The 18,804-nt window shown below is 32.9% G+C and overlaps 4 protein-coding genes across 7 annotated transcripts; 2 read left to right on the top strand and 2 right to left on the bottom strand.

The window, feature by feature from the left end:
- Nucleotides 1-518: 518 nt before the first annotated feature.
- On the bottom strand, nt 519-9,201 carry LOC101898780 (glycerol-3-phosphate acyltransferase 3). 4 transcript variants are annotated; one of them, XM_011293957.3, is made up of 7 exons: nt 8,872-9,201; nt 8,553-8,804; nt 5,684-5,926; nt 5,314-5,550; nt 4,788-5,021; nt 4,140-4,396; nt 519-986 (listed from the first exon to the last, which is right to left on the bottom strand). In XM_011293957.3, the coding sequence occupies exons 1-7, from the start codon at nt 9,022-9,024 to the stop codon at nt 689-691; spliced, it is 1,674 nt and encodes a 557-aa protein (XP_011292259.1). In that variant the 5' UTR covers nt 9,025-9,201; the 3' UTR covers nt 519-688. The 4 variants fall into 4 exon arrangements, with proteins under 4 accessions (XP_011292259.1, XP_005182896.1, XP_005182895.1 ...); XM_005182839.4 differs by lacking the exon at nt 5,314-5,550 and having other exon boundaries at nt 8,872-9,200; XM_005182838.4 differs by lacking the exon at nt 4,788-5,021 and having other exon boundaries at nt 8,872-9,200.
- Nucleotides 9,202-10,438: 1,237 nt separating this feature from the next.
- LOC101899179 (eukaryotic translation initiation factor 5A) lies at nt 10,439-12,754 on the top strand. The gene is made up of 4 exons (XM_005182841.4): nt 10,439-10,591; nt 11,530-11,783; nt 11,879-12,080; nt 12,142-12,754. Exons 2-4 carry the CDS (start codon nt 11,575-11,577, stop codon nt 12,211-12,213), a joined length of 483 nt encoding a protein of 160 aa, XP_005182898.1. The 5' UTR covers nt 10,439-10,591; nt 11,530-11,574; the 3' UTR covers nt 12,214-12,754.
- A 1,621-nt stretch (nt 12,755-14,375) lies between these two features.
- Nucleotides 14,376-16,611, top strand: LOC101899687 (uncharacterized). The gene is made up of 3 exons (XM_005182844.4): nt 14,376-14,834; nt 14,893-14,950; nt 15,007-16,611. The coding sequence occupies exons 1-3, from the start codon at nt 14,541-14,543 to the stop codon at nt 16,527-16,529; spliced, it is 1,875 nt and encodes a 624-aa protein (XP_005182901.1). The 5' UTR covers nt 14,376-14,540; the 3' UTR covers nt 16,530-16,611.
- A 269-nt stretch (nt 16,612-16,880) lies between these two features.
- On the bottom strand, nt 16,881-18,656 carry LOC101899357 (uncharacterized). The gene is made up of 3 exons (XM_005182842.4): nt 17,493-18,656; nt 17,273-17,406; nt 16,881-17,214 (listed from the first exon to the last, which is right to left on the bottom strand). Exons 1-3 carry the CDS (start codon nt 18,473-18,475, stop codon nt 17,024-17,026), a joined length of 1,308 nt encoding a protein of 435 aa, XP_005182899.3. The 5' UTR covers nt 18,476-18,656; the 3' UTR covers nt 16,881-17,023.
- Nucleotides 18,657-18,804: the final 148 nt, after the last annotated feature.

Consider the following 18,804-nt stretch of genomic DNA (forward strand, 5'->3'; position numbering starts at 1 on the left):
TGCAAAATAAATTTCCAAAATGATATTGAAATCGGTACAGATTTGAATATAGCTCCCATGTATATTTTTCGTTCGATTTCAAATATTTGATGCACCAAACAGGATATGTTTTCCCAATTGCAGTGAAATTTGGAGATGTTGTCAAATATACAAATTAAAAAAAAAATAAAAACATATGATTACATAGCTTTACCCTCTTCGTTCTACCATGGTTTAGATACTGACTTGATTTTGACAATGAGATGTTGTCAAATGTATAAATTTAAAAAAAAAAAAATAAAAACATATGATTACATAGCTTTACCTTCTTCGTTCTACCATGGTTTAGATACTGACTTGATGTAGAATAAATTAAAGTTAATAGTACTTACTTTTGTATATCGCATGGTAACATTTAGAATGTAACTTCATTAATGATCAAATAAGCTTATGCATTGAAAACATTTTCCCATCTCGAATCTGTATACATTCTGCTTCTAATTCATGTTAAATGTATGTACAACTGATACAAAAACATGTGCACATAAAAATTCATTTTGTTTTATTTGGTTTTTCTTAATTAGTTACTTTGAAAAATTTGTATATGTGGTACAATAAATTAGAATTATTTAGTTTGCTGGAATATTTGGAAATTGGTTTTGGAAACATATTCTAAAATATTCCTAGAAATACATTCGTTTACATGATGTTAATCTCCTTTAAGACGTTTTATAAACTCTACTTGTTGCATTTCTTTCCATTCTTTTTTCGGCTTCATACGTTTTAATTGACCATCCCACACCAAATCAACCAGGCCTCCTTGCTTGGCGATCACACTTTTCACGCGGTTAGCGAAATCAATTGCTGATTCACCCTGCTGCCTATACATCGGAGGCAAATACCATACGTCACAGACTATTGCCCACGATGTCATCATCATATACAAGTACTGTAACATCGAATATTTGGAGCTATTCCAAAAAGCATCGCCAAACCGTGGATCGTATCTGTATGGGGATATAGAGATTGAAAATGATTTTTGCAAACATTTATCAATAGAGCCAGAAAATAAAAATAAATGTAACCATGATAAAAGTAAGGAGGTAAATTCATTTCAAATAAGCATATCCATCTCTACATTTTCTGTAATTTACCTTGTCAAATTATACTGCAAAGAAAACAGGTTCCCATCTCTAATGTACGTGTATAGAATAGATTTGTAAGTATAAATTTTGACAATGAAATGTTGTCAAATGAACAATTTTGATATAATTGTAAACATATAAATGCATTAATTTACCTTCTTATTTCTACCATGTATGTTACTAAACAATTTCAATACTAACGAGTGTATTATATATATGCATACCAGAAGTAAGTCATGTTTTTTTGGGTTCAGTTTTAATTTGTTATATACGGATTGATTCCAATAAGCTAATCTTCGCGTTTCGTAAAGGAAAATATAGAAACCACCACTGTATTGAGTGCAGTTTGGAAATGTAAAAAACTTGTACCATTTGAAAAAGACAACTCTGATGCTAGAGTCTTGTTAATTTAAAGTTACTGTTATATTTCGCACATTTTTTTAACTGAGAGAACATTGTGAAAAATAAATTGAGAACTCAATTTTTTTATACTCAATGTGGTTCTAATAGTACCATTTTATCCCAAAAAAATAATTTTGTAGGTGTACCTAATACCTGACGTACGCCTGCGACATTTTCACTACAATAGTAGGATACTTGTATTTATATGAATACTACAGAAATACGTCGAACGTTCTAACTTCTAAACAAAACAACTTTAAACTTTGGCAAGATTTTTTTGTATGTTAAAAACGATTACACGACATACCCCTTCAACGTTTTTCATCACAAAGTTTTAACCCATGTATTTATATGAATTTCAACGAAATACATGGAATGTACAAATTTTTAAAGTTGAACAAATTCAACTTTGACATCAACAATATTTGAAAATAATTCTTCTACTTTTCCTATTTTTTATAAATGTTGATGGTTATCTTTTGTAAACATATGATATCCCTTTGGTGATTATAATAAAGTTACTTTTGCATTTATCATTCATGAAATAATTATTATAGCTCTAATTTTGTTTTTCAATTCAAGTTGATTTTTTGATTGTACTTTTTAATAGCAAACTTCCAAAAGAGAGAGAACTATAATAGAACGGAAAACTAGGGGGCTAAATATTGCTCTGTTCCAGTACCTTCAAGAATATACTAATTTTACTTTTTTTTTTTTTTTTCTTTTTGATATCATAAAGGGGAAATCAAAATTTAAAAAATAATTTTGGATTGATTTCTTGTAGATAACCTTTTGACATCAAAAAAAGACTAAGGCCTTACTTCATCTCCTGGTAGAAATATTTTTCCATTGAGTTGCTTTAAAATACCTATCTAGCGGAAACGTTCATCAATTTTTGGCATCCCTTTGAAATTGTAACTTTTTTTCTAACGACCAGTTTTTTTGCCTATGTTCAGAAGAGGTCGTGAAAACCCCTATGTTTTTATAACTTATTAGTTCAAATAAAGTAGTGATAGGTCCGATTTTGTAACCATATTAGGAATGCTTACTTCGAACGATTTAAGATGAATGTCCTTATTTTTTATCCAAATTAATGTTATTCTACATACACTTCCACTATAAAAAGTAGGTAAAATTATATTTGTCTTTCCGTTCATAACACGTACAAATATTCGTCGGGGATACCAACCACTGTAGCAGGTAACTGTCTACATAGATACTCGTTTCTCTACAGACTTCATATAACCGTATCTTCCGATGTTTGGTATTTTAATGATTTTAGCCACATTTCTTAACGGATTTTTTTTTTCAATTCGGTATCGGTTATTTGTAATGGGTTATATCTCCGGGACAGAACATTATCTATATGGATCCAGGTTTCTCTATTGCCCCCATATAATAGTACTTCTCGATATTTGGTATGTTAATGATTTTAGCAACATTTTCAACAGAATTGATTAAAATTGTAGTATTTGAAAATATCAATATATAATTACCAATGAGGCAGAAAATTGTCTATTTAGGTTCAAGACTTTAACTGCGTTTTTCAACTGAACTCACTCGCCTTGCTGTTTGATCTAAATTTTGTATTAGAAACTCGCAATAGATAACAACCCCTGCAGCTGGAAATTGTATTCGGTATTTTAATGATTATACAAACATTTTCAATAGAATTGATTTAAATTTTGGCATTTGAAAATATCAGTATATAATTACCATACTATAATATTTTCATTCTTCAAGTCTTATATTAACTTATTGGATGCAATCTCTATAAAACAGAATACAATTGGACACAACCGCAACGACATAAAAGCGTACACAATTAAAAAAAAAAAACAAGTAAAAACGATAAGTTTGGCCAGTTGAACTTTTACTAACCCCCAACATGAAAAAAAAAAACATTTATTATGGGGACACAATGCCAAAAAGGGAACCTAATTTGGAATAATTTCGTGAAATATGTGACTCAAGTCATACGAATGTTGGGCGCTACCGTTATATAGGAGCTCAGGGAACCAAGGTTTAAAACTCACTACGAAGTAAAAACACAAAATTTTAAGCAAACCCGATAGAAATTTTGGCAAAAATCCTCCAAATACCCAATATCCGAAGGGAATGTTGTACGACGGATTTAGAAAAACATGGACCTATATAGACAATGTTATGTCCCAGAGGGTATAACCCATTACAAGTCCTAAATTTCAAATTTGAAACAATCTCGTGAAAAAGTGTGAAATGATAGTAGCAGATATCGAGAGATACCTCTATATAGGAGTTATACGAAAGCGAATATCAAAAATCTACGTGACATTTTTTTTCCGTATCTTAACTTCAGCAGACACACAGACGGACATTGTTAAATTGACTTATAATATTGCGCTGATAAAGTTTTTTTATACCTAATGGGGTCTATTACGTATATTTGGAGATGTTACAAACGGAATGACAAATTCAATGTAACTTGTATCCCACGGCGAAAGGTTTAAAGACATTCGAAATCCCACATTTTTAACATTTGTTTTGCGCATCAGTGCTTTTTTCAGCAAGCGCGCTTTCCCCATTATCTCTAATGAAATACATAATAAATAATAATAAAAAGTATTCAATTACTTTATAGCCACTGGATATATGACACCTCCTACTTCAAAGCTGCCCTTTTTAAATTGCATTACGGAAGTGTTGTTGATACAGGTTCCCTCAGGGAATATTAAAATTGGTGGATTCGTGGGGTCAGAGACATGTTGTTTGAGTCTTTCAGCTACAGCATGACGATCTTTGGCCTCACCTCTTTCAAACCAAATATGTGGAGATGCACGGGCTAACGCTCTTTGGAGAATTCCTAGGAAACCTCCGTGTCGCTGTCCAATCTAGGTTTATAGAAATTTAAAGAATATGCTAATTAAAAATGTTTTATTTAATAAAGTGTACTGCTGACCATGGCGAACTACTCAAAATCGGATCAAATTTTAAAAACATTTACATAATGAACGGTATGTTACTTGATTTATTCTTCATTTGAATAAATTACATTGAACCATATATTTTTAATGAACCCATTAACAAAGTATTAGGAATATATCAAATTGGCGTTAAGGTCAATACGCCGATATAAAAAGTAAATCTTTTGTGGATCTTCGCCATAACCAACAGTATCTTACACATGTAGTGGGTAGAAAAATAATGCGAATTAAAATTCCAACAAACATTTATTAAGCAATGCCGATAACATAAAAAACAAAAAGCATGCATACCACTTACCAACGAATAAGTTGTGTCACACATTAATACTAGCACATCAATGGGACTTGTATGATTGGCAACACATATTCCCGTCGTCGGACGATTTTCTTCATTATGATAGTTAATTACTGCCGATATAGCACTGGACAATACAGAAAAGCAATGTCGCAGGATGCGATTAACCAAGTGACGCTTTCGTTCTCCCTCAGGCATATATCCCACAACCGCTGTACATATAGTAAGCCACACTACCTGATTATAACGAATGCATAAAGAAGGATGCAAAAAAACAACAACAGAGATGGAGAAATGATGTATATTAATGAAAGACACAGGACGCAGGACGAAAACAAACAGAACAGTAATCACATAGACGCACGTTTTAATATATTAAATTACGCATACATTCTCGCATTGTAGCCCCATAAAATATATATAATGAATTTGTTGTCTTGGAACAAGTGGTCTGCGCACATTCAATTGCAATAATAAGCTACATTTTAGTAAAACATTTTAAGTTTATTTATTTAAGCTTAATTCTCACCAGGGAAAATGTGCAATCAGTTGATAATATGGCCACATCAAGTGGAGAAGTGTGATTTGCCACACAAAAACCTGTAGATTTTGGTTTGTATTGTACGTTATAGAAATTGATCACCGCAGACAATGACAGACAAATAATGCGAAACGTTACCTTGAAGGCAATGTCCGCAAAGAAGTGACGTATCATTTTGAAAGGAATTAAAGCCACTAAACTGTTCGAACACACAGCGAAGACCACCTATGATGGAAAAGTAACAACATGTCACGTTATTTGTTTTCTTCATTCTGTAAACCAATCGTTAACCACTGTCTCTTTCAGAATTTTTCATCTATATATATTTTATTTTACAATATCATAAACGTATACTTACACCTATAAAGCAGACCAAGACTCTTAGAGGCATGAGAATTGTGTATCGAACTGCAAATCCAAGCACCCATATGAGAGTTATTTTCCAATTGATAAATTCGTACTGACGATTTGTTCGCGTCAATAAATTCCAACTTTTCAACTGTTCAGCTTCAAAACGGGAGGTAACTTCATCTTCAATAATTGCTTCAACGCCGGCTTTAATATAGTCCAAACATTCTTCGAAATGAAAGCTGATTTTCTCCTAAAAATAATACTTATGTTAGGTATACCCAAACTTGTACATGAATCTCCCAAATGTGTTACTAAATTGTTCAAGCTTCTTAAATTTTCTATAGGTTCAAATTAAAGGTTTTTCTCTTTTGATTTTGTTCTATTGGTGAAATTATGAAATTTGTTTTCTTATCTCTTCCCTGTTGGCTTTACAAAATCCTAAAGCCGTCATACCGGTTTTTTGAAAAAAACAATATAGTTACTTAAGTCTGTGGTATTCCCCATTGACTTTACTGTATATTACTCTATATTACAGAGTAATGTTTTTCAAAATGAAACTGAAAGTTTTCGATATTTATACTGATCGCTACCAATAAAATCGCTTCATCATCAAACAGTCACTTGTGTGTGAATTTATTTGTATTTTGTTGTAAATAGGGAAAGTGTGCATAAGTTTAGCATATCCCATTAGTCCGCACTTTTTATTTTTAAGCTCAAATAAATGAAACATTTATAACTAAATGTAAACAACATGAATGTGACAATCCTTATTCTTAAGAAAAATACAGGACGTCGAATCAGTTTAACTAAACAAAAATATATTATTTTAATAAATTTATTTTTCATTATTATTAATTATCCTTACAAATAAATCGGTATGCCGACTGTTGGAACATGTCATACCGACAATTGGCAAGTGGTGCCGACTACAGCAAAAAAAACATTATTTTAATAAAACTCCAAATTTATAAAATGTAATAAAAAGTTATTAAAAAAGTTTTCTGTTGCAAAAACTATACGAAATTGGGAATCTGAATAAATTAACTTTGTAATAATTGAAAAGTTACACTCAGAATGACGAACGACTGAAAACGCGAAAATCCTAAAAGTGCCAACTACTGGTACACTTACCCTATACTTTCATTTTTGAATCAAATACTAGTCACATTTGTATTACGATCAAGAAAAAATGTCGATGTTAATCGTTTCAGAACAAGATAATAAACCCCATAAATAGGTTAATCAGATTTCATGTTCATTGTGCACAAAATTCGTAATATATTTCCAAATAAAATACATTTTAGCACACGAAGTCAAATTAATGTTGGAAAATCTATGTCTAAAAATCAATCAAAACAATGCATACTTCTGGTCGAAATTGTCGCTAACGCATTGGAAATTGTATGGGTACTGTGTTATATAAATCTACCTTAGGACCAGAATATAAGCCTTTTAATTACAACTAAAGAATATATTGGGAAATAACTGGACCAAAAACATAGTTTTTCTAGATTTTTCCATTGCTTAATAAGTACATATCTTCGGCGTATTAAATGAATCGACCACCCAATCGGTAGAACTTTCTATATAGATTTATATAACGCATAATTGCCTTATATAAATCTGGCTTATGACCAGAATATAAGTATTTTATTTACCACTAAAAAATATATTGGGAAATAATTGAACCGAAAACATAATTTTTCCTGACTTTGCCATTACTTTAAAGGTTGATATTGTAGTGCATTCGAAACAGAATTTCATTGTAAATTAGAGACTTTAACTGAGCATTGTACACTTTCTATAAGGTAGCGACAAGAACAAAGTGATTTGACTCTATTGTAAAATTAGTGCACACGACTACGTCGGTGCCCATTATTTATGACTTGGTTATGCTTATGTTCTACTGTTACGAATTATTCCAGGACCAAATTTCGAGAAGTTCTTGGCGATATGACTGGTTATTTTGTATTGGTGCAACGTAGACTTATGCACACGTGTCTGCATATCAAACAACAATGCATACTTCTAGTCGACTTTGCCGTTAAGGTAATGGAAATTGTATAAGTATTCTATCAAGTTTGATTTTTCGAAATTATAGATTTCTTGTCGAGTCTTTCACTGTAATGATTTGAACGTTGGCATGTGATTAAAAAAAACTTATTTATGGAATCTATATTTTGGCATAACGTTATTTCTTGTAGTTGTGCAATTTAGTTATTGATCGCAATATTATACATTCTATTGGGCAAGCCGATGATAACGTATTTATAACGAGTTTCTAGCATTCACTTTGTTTTTGGATCTGATAAAATACATAATTATTTGTGTGACCATTGATCAGTGTTATAAATATCGAAATGTTCAAAGTAGTGAAATAACAGTCACAACCAGTAAACGATTTCTTTTTGGCTAAAACAATATACGGATTTTATATGTTTATCAGTAAATGATAGCGGCATTTATTGTTGCCATTTCTGTTTTCTTTAAAAATGGGACAACAACTACAAAACATTTAATTAGTTATTTGTTCCGAATCGCCTTCCGTAAAGACTTCTTTATAGACGGAAATTTCGCCTCTGCAATAACATTAATATTATAATGTACATTTAGAAAGAAATGTTTGTCAACTTTAAATAGTTTTAATATTACAAACATTTTTACATTGTTTTATATTAAACATATTAAAAAAACACAATTCTAACTGCACTGAAGTGTATGCAGGAATATGTATGTAATGTTTTTGGAAGTAAACTTACACCTTTAAATGCATATATTTCAACATTTTTAAAATATCTTCATTTGGCCTGTTTACCTTGCACTTTTCTTTTAAATCTCAAGTTAATATTAATTTATTTTATATCGATTTTACTCACATCTTTTATAGTCTCTGTCAATTTTTCCTTATTGAAATTTGGTTCGTTAGGAGTGGGCAATAAGACATTGTCGCGATTAATAAGCGTATTTCCATTTGTGGCATTAACGTCGCTGGATTTTTCATTCGTTGTGTCAATCGGACTAGATTTGTTAATATCCTTGGTGGCATTGACATCCGTATATGCCGTTTTTGTTTCCGCTATCGTTGCATGACGTTCTTTATGAGCTATCTCAATGCTGACACGTCCATACTATTGATAATAGGAAGGTAAAAGCATAATCATTCTTTTGACACTATCTCTACTGTTTATCACTTACCTCAAATATCCTGAGCAGTAACTTAACATAAGATCTTCGAACTCCAATCGACTTGTTGATTGCCGATAAAAGTATTAAAAAAAGTATAAAAAACGAAGTAGTTATCCAGAATATGTCAATAATCGATGGGAGATTAGCCGGAAAACCAAACATCTTCCGATATTATTGAATGTATTATCAGATTTATGGTTTGTCTCTCGTATAATATTTTCGTTTAGCTAGTGTAATGGAAACCCCGATTAATTCTTGGACACGGCGAATACCTATTCCTACTGCAAATGCATGTTCCCGTCAGACATCACCTTTGAGCTATGAGTTAGGGATACGTAAATCGACTTTGTATTAATCGACTTACTGTGTTGAAAAGCCTAAAAATCGATGCCAGTTTTGTCTGCGGTGAAAATCTCAAAGTCGACTTCTTTGCAATCGATTTTAGGATTATTGATTTTTGGACGACATTTAATTTTTAATCAAGCCAAGTTTTGTAATAATTTCTCTGTTCCGAAAAAAAAACAAAGCAATAAGAGATAGAAAAATATACAAAAATATAAAGATATGGGTACATAAGCAGCTTGAATTCTTCGCTTGACATATTTTGTGTCATATCATAAGGGGATGCCAGAGCCGCACTCGAATCTATCGTCGTTTTTCCTTATAATTTGACATTAATGTACCTAGCCATGATGCTAAGCTGTTTATGTAGCCACACATTAAACCTTTCATTGAATATATTGCAACTCTTTTTGCAGTTCTCGGGACGTCTACGTAGCACAGACAAATTTTATCATTTTTACAACTAATACATGAACTATATTGTGCTGTATTTTATAAACGCAGAGTAACAAAACATCACTTAATATTTTAGGCCAAAATATGAAAACAAGTTATTATGAATTTTGAGAATGTTAACATCTTTTATATATACCCATGTTATAAATTATTAATGGTAACCGCATTTTAAATTTTACTTTATGTAATAAGTTTTCTTTCTTAATTCTGCAGATGGCAAAATTAAAAAGTTAAAGTGATTTTAAATATTGATACCCTTCTCTACATTTTCTGTAATTTATCTTGTTAAATTTCACTGCATAAAAATAGGTTCCCATTTCTGATTTGTGTATTTAAAATGGATGTATAAATATATATTTTGACAATTAGATGGTGTCAAATGAATTATTTTGAAAAAAATTGTGAGCGTGAGAATGCATTACTTTACCCCCATGATTCTACCATGATTCTGCTTTGCCATATATATAAATTAATTTAAATGTGAAAAAGAACAGAAATTGCTAGAAACAATTTTCAATGTCTAAATCGATTAAAAAATATATACTCTAAATGAATTTTTAACGCTTATGAAAAGTTTGGACAAACCAATTAGCTCTGAGAAAATATGTTGCTCAATTTAATATAAATGGACAATTACTAACATATCTTCGGAGAATTCTTATAAAAATTGTAAATTTCTGTGTAAGTTTTCACTGTACATCGAATTTTGTTAAAAACAGCTATAACAATATAAACCTTGATAAAGTTAAATGTCGATGGTATTTGATGTAAACAATATATCTGCCAGTAATGCAACTCTGATATAGGCACAAGCACATGCTTGAATGAAATGCTTGTCAAGTTCCTATCGTTTCATGTTTAAGCGGATATATTTTTTTACAGGGTCTTTTTGTTTCGCCTCTTTTTGGTTACGACAAGGTTAAAATCACATGTGAGTATTTAAAAGAATTTTTCTTATTAAAACTCTGGAAAAAGGTGTGCGGAATATTGTGTCAGTAAAAAATGCATAAATTGATGGCGAGAAATAAAAATAAATGAGTTGCAATGCAAAATGTGTTGAGTGGAAGTAAAACCACGCGAGAAAATTATTTTGCTGCCGCATTTTTGGGCGACGTTTTTGCGTACATGCAATGATTCAGTTTTTTCATGTTCGGCTTTTGTGTACGCCAATTTTCTACCCGTTTTGTTCCTTGGGAGTATTGACTATAAGTGAAGAACATCTTTAAAAGATATCAATATATTTTATAAGGCATGGTGAACAAAAGATTAGATTTATGCGATAGAAAACTTTTGTTCTTCGTCGACGTGTGAAAATTTTTGCCACATTGTACCAATCGGAATGCACTAACAGCGGAGCCGAAGAAATAATGAATACAACCAAGTCGCCGGTACTGTTTTAAATCAGAAGAACAAAAATTGAAAAATTGGCAACATTAAAAAACAAATTTTAGACAATAATCACCGATCAATTCTTTTTCGTAAAGATAGAGGTTATGATGTTGGGTGTTTGATTTTTTGTCGCGAAAGTTAAACGTCTGTATCTGTATGACTGCTACATATGTATGTGTGTTGAAAGTTTTAGTGAGTGTGTAGAGGGGTTAGTACTACATATACACGATGAGGTATCAACGTATAGTCCAATAAAAGAGCTATGAAGAAGCGTGTGTATAAATTCCTTTTCTTAAGTGTCGTGCAGTTTGTTTGTATAAGTCGAAAGATTTAATTATTTGTATTGCGGATATAAAATGTCTCCCTAGGATATTTCCAAATTTGTCAGCTATAACAAATCCGCCGACGTCTCTGATAGTTAGTTTGAGGCGTGGCTATATTAATTTGTTTACATTGACTAACATTATTTGATTTTTTTAGATTATTCCTTTTTGAAACCAGGGTCTAAACTTGAACTTTGTTAAAATGGCTGAAATGGATGATCATCACTTCGAAACCGGAGATTCTGGTGCTTCTCAGACTTTCCCTATGCAATGTTCCGCATTGCGTAAAAACGGTTTTGTAATGCTCAAGGGTAGACCCTGTAAAATCGTTGAAATGTCTACATCCAAAACAGGCAAACACGGTCATGCTAAAGTCCATTTGGTCGGAATTGATATCTTCACAAATAAGAAGTGAGTAAATATTACACTAAATTAAGCTTTCATAAACACAAAGCTGTATATTATTGCAAAAATCACGCAATTTTTCAACTATGTTGTCTTTTTAGGTATGAAGATATCTGTCCATCCACTCACAATATGGATGTCCCTCATGTTAAGAGAGAAGATTATCAATTGACCGATATCAGTGATGACGGATACTTGACTTTGATGTCTGACAACGGTGAAATCAGAGAAGATCTTAAATTGCCAGAAGGTGACTTGGGTAATTCCTTGAGAACCGACTTCGATAATGGCAAAGATCTTTTGGTAAGTAACGAGTACATTCACAAAGTTTTGTTTAACTAAAGCTTATTGTATTTTATTGCAGTGTACTGTCCTTAAGTCTTGCGGCGAAGAATGCGTTATTGCCATTAAGACTAATACAGCTCTTGACAAGTAGAGCGTGTATTTTGTGTGTAGTGAGTTCATTTTATTTTTGTTTTTAAGAAAATACGTACCAACCAACAGCTACAACAAACAAGAAATAAATTTTTTGATAAAAAATAAGAATAAATAAGGACTTGTATAATTCTAGTTGCTGCAAATTTCTTTTGCATTTAAAATGAGAAAAGCAAATACTGAAAAAAACAATGTGAAGTATAATTCTTAAACACGATAACATATTTTATACTATGATTATTACATATATATGTATCTGTTCTATAACCGTAGTTTTATACCGAAACAGGAAGATAAATGTACATCTAATTTGTTTACTCGCTACAAACAAATAGCAAAGCCGATTTTTAAAAAATACCATCTTCGCTAAAAGAAATTTAAAATATTTCTCAAAACTTTAAATGCAAAATAAAAATCATCAATTAGTATATTTAATCGCCGTCTAAGTTGTGTTTGCCGCAAACACAACAAAGGCAACAAATAAAGGAATTTCATAAAATAAACTAAATTTTATACTTTAATAAAAAAGATAAAAAACTTAATTATCGAAATGTTTTGACATTTTTTCATTTTTCACATATACAGCATGCTTTTACTTTTCTCATATTCTGTTTACTAGTTTTCGTAATTTTGGCAGCTTTCTTCGAAAAATTGCTTTGAATATTGTATAACTAATAGTCTTACCAATGGAGGATCAATGAAAACTATATTAAAAAGACAATTAAAATCATGTACTAATCACATCCAGTTAATGATGATGCCTAAAACATAAATGATGAAAACAAATATACTTGTGAAAAGTTAAAAAAAAATATAAAACTTTAACTTTTTTTCCGAGTCTTTCAAGGGTAGGGGAACATCAATTGAGTATTATTGTCACCTAGCACATTAGGGCAAAAATTTTGAAATACAATAAGCCGACCAAGCTATAACAATTGGTTACTTATATTTGATTTCGACAATCAAACCACAAAAAATATTGTCATACTTGGAAAAAATTCAAACATGTTTTGATGTTAAAATAAAATGCCCAGTCGTTGGAAAAAATGGAACTATTTGAGTTGGTATGTGGTGAAAACATAGTTCCGAAATGTCATTGCCTTAAAAAGTTCAAGGTACTTTCCGGTTTTCACAATTATTTATGCACGAATTGAAGTGCAAATTAGATAGAATTTCATATTTTGGTATATAAATTCCACAGCTAGATTTCATGCTTCGACGAAAAAAAGTATAAAGCGCATTGGCCATTTCTAAAATAATTGAAACTGCAAGTACTCCATTGAACATTATAGTCAATAATCGTAAATAGACCAAATATTTAGTAATACAAGCACTAACAATGTTTTCAACAACCGGGTCAATAACCTGTGACGTACAGTGTGTGGAGGCCTTAGCTATTTGACGCCGTTGTGTTTCAAAAAATCCTCCGTCAAAGCGTTTGCAAAAGTAATGCTGACGTTACAACGTAAATATACACAAGGTATATATATAGTCATGAAAGGTACCATCTGACATTAATCTAGCTGTCAAAGCTCATTGTATTTTGACATAAACGTAAGCAGCAAGTTTAACAGCTTGAAAAAATTAATCACAATGGCAACGTTTTTAATTTCGTTTAGGGTCTGTGGAGGATTGACCAGAATGCTCATCTGCCTATTCATTTTGCCACAAAATATCTTGTTGTTATTTGACATTCATATATATTCAAATAACATTAGTGTATTGTTATTCAATTACCGTAAAAAGAAGCTTTGTTGCCCAACCTTACATCGGCCTTGACGCGGATGAGCCTTTAAATATGGGCAAGTGTTTAATTCCAATAGTTATCATGTAAATCATAATCGAATAAGAAAATTTGTTACAATATTTAAACAGAAAATATGATTTATGATACTATGTGTTGTTTCTGCTGCATAAGCTGTAATTGAGTATAAGAGGTATCTATTATAAAAATCATAAACACGTTCCCTATGCATACTTTATCTTACTAATGAAAGACGTAAAACGGGACCTTCTGATAGAAAGCAAAAAATTAGAATGCGGTAAAAGTCCAGTGTAATCAATAACCACGAAGTTGATTCAACATACTTTATTTCCCATATGTATTTTTCGCACCTTAATCATATACTCTGTGGCATGGTACCATAAGTACGAGGTATCATTTCGTATTGATTTGCAACTTTTTTAAAAGAAGAAGAAATTCTAACAAATTTTCTTGGTTTGTTTATCAACTAAAATGAACTAGATTATATATCTATAAATACCGCTCAATTCCTTCTTGTAAATTCCCACATTTCTTCAATTACATCTTTGCAACTTGCAAATGAAATGAGCATTGACGATTCCGTCTTAGCAAATATTAAGACTCAGAACGAGTCCGATGATGATGGTGAAACATTTATAGAAGTTCTAGGCCGATTTAATGAACATGAAACAAGTTTAAATTATGACCCTTTATATGAAGGAGACGATGAAGTCGAAAGAAAAAAGTTTAAATGGCAATGTGACGAAACACAATTTATTAAGCCCTATAAAGCCGAGAAAGACGATATCGTAGGCCCAAGTAAGAAAAAAATTGCAAAATCAGAATTGAGATCATTAAATGGACAAGTATGGAGTAAGGTAAAATGTGAGTTTCACCCCATTGAATATATATCTCACCAGAATTTCTCATTCTCAGATTGCGCCAATGGCAACAATAGCTGATGACTTGCCAGAATGTTTTCCGACTGGGAAAGGTAACTATTCCAAACTTATACGCCGATTTTATTGACCATTCAATTCTACTGCATAGGACCGGCCAAAAGTGCTGCAAATCTTCTCGAAGTTTGGCATCTCCTCTTCGACGTTCCTATGCTAAGTCAAATGGTAAAAAGCACAAACGAGGAAATAAAATCCACCAAACGAAAGGAGCAGTACCAGAAACGTTTAACTGATATGACAGAAATGCGAGCATGGTTAGGACTGAACTACTTGTGTGGCGTCCTTAGAAATACATTATGTCCTGGCCCCATTGAAGAACTGTGGACACTAGAGCTTGGAAATGCGATTTTCAGGGCAACCATGACATACAAGCGTTTTGAATACCTCAGCAAATGTTTACGCTGTGTAGACCGCCCTGAAGATTTGACTCACCCGCTCGATGCAATTGGCGATATGTGGGAGAAATTGGTCATCAATTGCCGATCGTACTACGCACCTAGCGATTTTTGCATGATCGATGAACATATTCTAGATCTAACTAAAGACCCTCAAAGTCCCTTCGACCATCACATCCCTCCTCAAACCAACAGGAAAGGACTTCGCTTCATTACAATGTGCGATGCTAAGACATTATATATTTCCAACGCCATTGTAGCAATCAATAGCGATCCTTTAGATGAGGAAGTTTATCAACTAATTAGCGATATTAAAGGCTCAAGAAGATGCTTGTGCCTACGCGAACGTTTCAGCTCTCTGGAGTTAATGCAGAAACTAAAACAAAATCAGCTTCAAGTTGTTGCTTCCATGGACAAAACTGCAGAAGATATTCCTTCCGAGTTATGCAACGATCCCTCTGACGAAGAGACTTGGTATTCAAAACACGATGATACTTTAGTATGTGGTTTGGATAAAAGTATAACACAGACCGGATGTCTCGTGACAAATGGACTTTCGGCACGCATTGATGGAAAAAAGTTGTACCAAGTAGTAAAAGATTCCAACACAAAAGCCTACGAACAAATGAAGCGCTATTCAACAAGATATGTCCAAGCAAAAAACATGTATTCATGGCCAATGGAATTTTTTTACTTCATGCTAGATCTCACAGCCTTTAATGCATGGATCCTGTATCGCCTATCGCAAAACGGCGATCCAGAAATTGAACATAGGGATTTTCTAAGACAATTGGGACTATACTTGACTCAACAGCAGTTAAAACAACGCATACATATGAACTTAAAAATGCCGCTCCCGTTAAAGTTACAAATTACCGAAATCCTCGGAGAAAACGTGCAAGCTGTCCTGGCCAGTGCCTCTAGGGCTACTGACGCAACAAACAAAGTTGGTTCGATACCACCTGAGAAAGCAATGATTCCTGAGGGAATTGTACTACAGTCGAGAGAAAATGATAATAGAAGGAGATGTCGAGGTTGCAAGTCTCGCAATGGTTCCAAAATAAAGACTAGATGTCAGCAGTGCCTCGTACCCTATTGTATGCGTCACTTAATATCGAGGTGTGAAAAATGTTCCGGGTACGAACTGCAGCATTCTGATCTCGACACAAGTAAAGTCGAAGAATCACTTACCGCCGACTTTGACGCCTCCCAAGATTAAATACAATATATATTTTCTTAATGTTTAAAACAAAAATCAATATAAATAAATTTACTAACACCACGCTTTATGTTCATTGAAACATATGTCATTGATTTTATAAAACTTTTTTATTAAAAGTTAGGTACTTCACATATCAATCAAACTACACATCTCCTGAAAAACATTTATTATTATTACCCTTAACCACCTCGAGTAATTGCCCCAATACTATACTTGTGCTTGTACATAATTCTGTATTACTCATCCATTTCACCGCACAATATTATACCAACCATTACTAAATTACATCATCATTGTTACAAAACTGACTTCCCAACATTACACATCCTCTAAATTAAACACAAAATATTATCGACATAATTCAAAACACTTTTAATAATTATTAGTATATCTAATGATCACATTTAGATCAAACAACTTATAGTAAAACATATTGCTTCTGGTGTCATCTAAATACCTACTCATGTGCCAAACATATTTCCTATATCATCTCAAAACTTGTACTGGAACTGCTTCAATCCCTTAGTAGTATCTCTACGCAACGGTGCTCTTGCCTTGTCGCTCTCATTTTGGTTTATAAATAAGCCAAGGAACTGCTCATTTTGAATTTCCGAAAGTGGCATATCCAATTCACTACATGACTTAATTATTTCCGCACATGCACGCAAATCCCTTCTGTTATCTGCAATATCATATACGCATAAAAAATCAACAACTTCCCAAAATCTATCCATACTTACATTGGTAGTTAAAGAGTAAACTAAGACAGATGGAACATGCTTCCCTTTCATTATATTGAAGATATACCTCGATCAAACGATGGACAGCATCCACATTGTTACGGCTCAGAAAAGATCCACACAATGAAACCGATCTAAAATATAAGATTGCTAACATTCAAATCTATACACATATCAAGCAATATCCGCTACTCTCTAATGTCCCTCATCTAATTCTTACCTTTTAGCTACCATCTGCTGTAGTTCTTCATAATGCAAAAATAAATCTCCGGCCGATTTTTGATCACAAAACCAATCACTCACGAAACATTGCTTCCACACACAAGCTATGACAAAGATGTCCTGATGTTTTTCATAAATACTCCGTGCAATTTCCATCAGATGTACCAGCACAGCCTCACTCTTCTTAGCTAATGTCTCTTCGGCAATAGTTCGAAAAGCAGCTCTTATCATCCGTTTCCCCTCATTAGACCCACTTTCGTATCCCTGAGATAGAGTTTTTAAAGCCAAGTCCGCGCTATCACTCCTCCACAATGCCATAGCCTTAAACGGTGCCAAGTCGCAGTACATTTTTGTCAAAACGTGATTTTGTTCTTGGCAAATCTCCGCTATCGATTCAATATGTTGCACTCTGGACAAACTGCTAAGGTATTTAAGGCATGAGACTAGTACTTCATTTGAAGGCAGTTGCTGCCATCGTATGCATTGCCGCACCAAGTACAAGAAATCCACTTTGTTTTTTATTTCCAACGTGGAGCTGAGCAAATTATCCAACTGCGCCTGAGACAATGACCGTATGTCAAGTCCCAATTCAGGAGAACGAAGGGCTTGTAAATCACTAATGACACCTTTCGACATTAAACCAAAATTTTTCGAAAAATTCCTGCTTGTGCCACCCGCTGTACTATTGCCGTAGTCGTCGTCTGCCACAACTTTTACCTTTTGAACATCTTTACAAAGTGCTTCAACACCAGACATCATATTGCCTCTTAGCTCTTGCCATTTCTTACTTTTGCGTTCTACTAATTCATTCGTGAAACTGTCGATAGCATCAATCTGTGTGGATTTGCGCTGCACTCCTCCACCTGCCATTGCTGGCCACAAAAAGGAACCAATGCATTTCTGAAAACGTTGTAGAGCAGCTTTTTGAGGAGATGAAGGAGTACTAACAGCTCCAGAGCTCAAGCGAGCAAGCATAGCCATGGCTACAAAGATCTTACGACGTCTTGTGTGCTGCAGCTTCTACTCCACTTCTTCCTTCGAATTTTAATACATAATTTGTCCAACAGCCAACTCTTTTTTACCCAATCAAATCCAAACTTATTTTGTAATGCATGTCACTTAATATAAATATACCAATGCAGAACTTTTTCCGATGAATGACTTATCGATAAGAAAAATAACAAGCATAGATCACACGTCTTGATTGTGTCTCCTACATTTCACTTTACATGCAATAATTTGGATATAGGATAGCCCACAAGTATTAATTATAACTTCTATCTTCCACATTGCATATAATAAGTTGGATG

This window comes from Musca domestica, unplaced genomic scaffold, assembly GCF_030504385.1.
Source record: "Musca domestica strain aabys unplaced genomic scaffold, Musca_domestica.polishedcontigs.V.1.1 1014, whole genome shotgun sequence".
NCBI lineage: Eukaryota > Metazoa > Arthropoda > Insecta > Diptera > Muscidae > Musca > Musca domestica.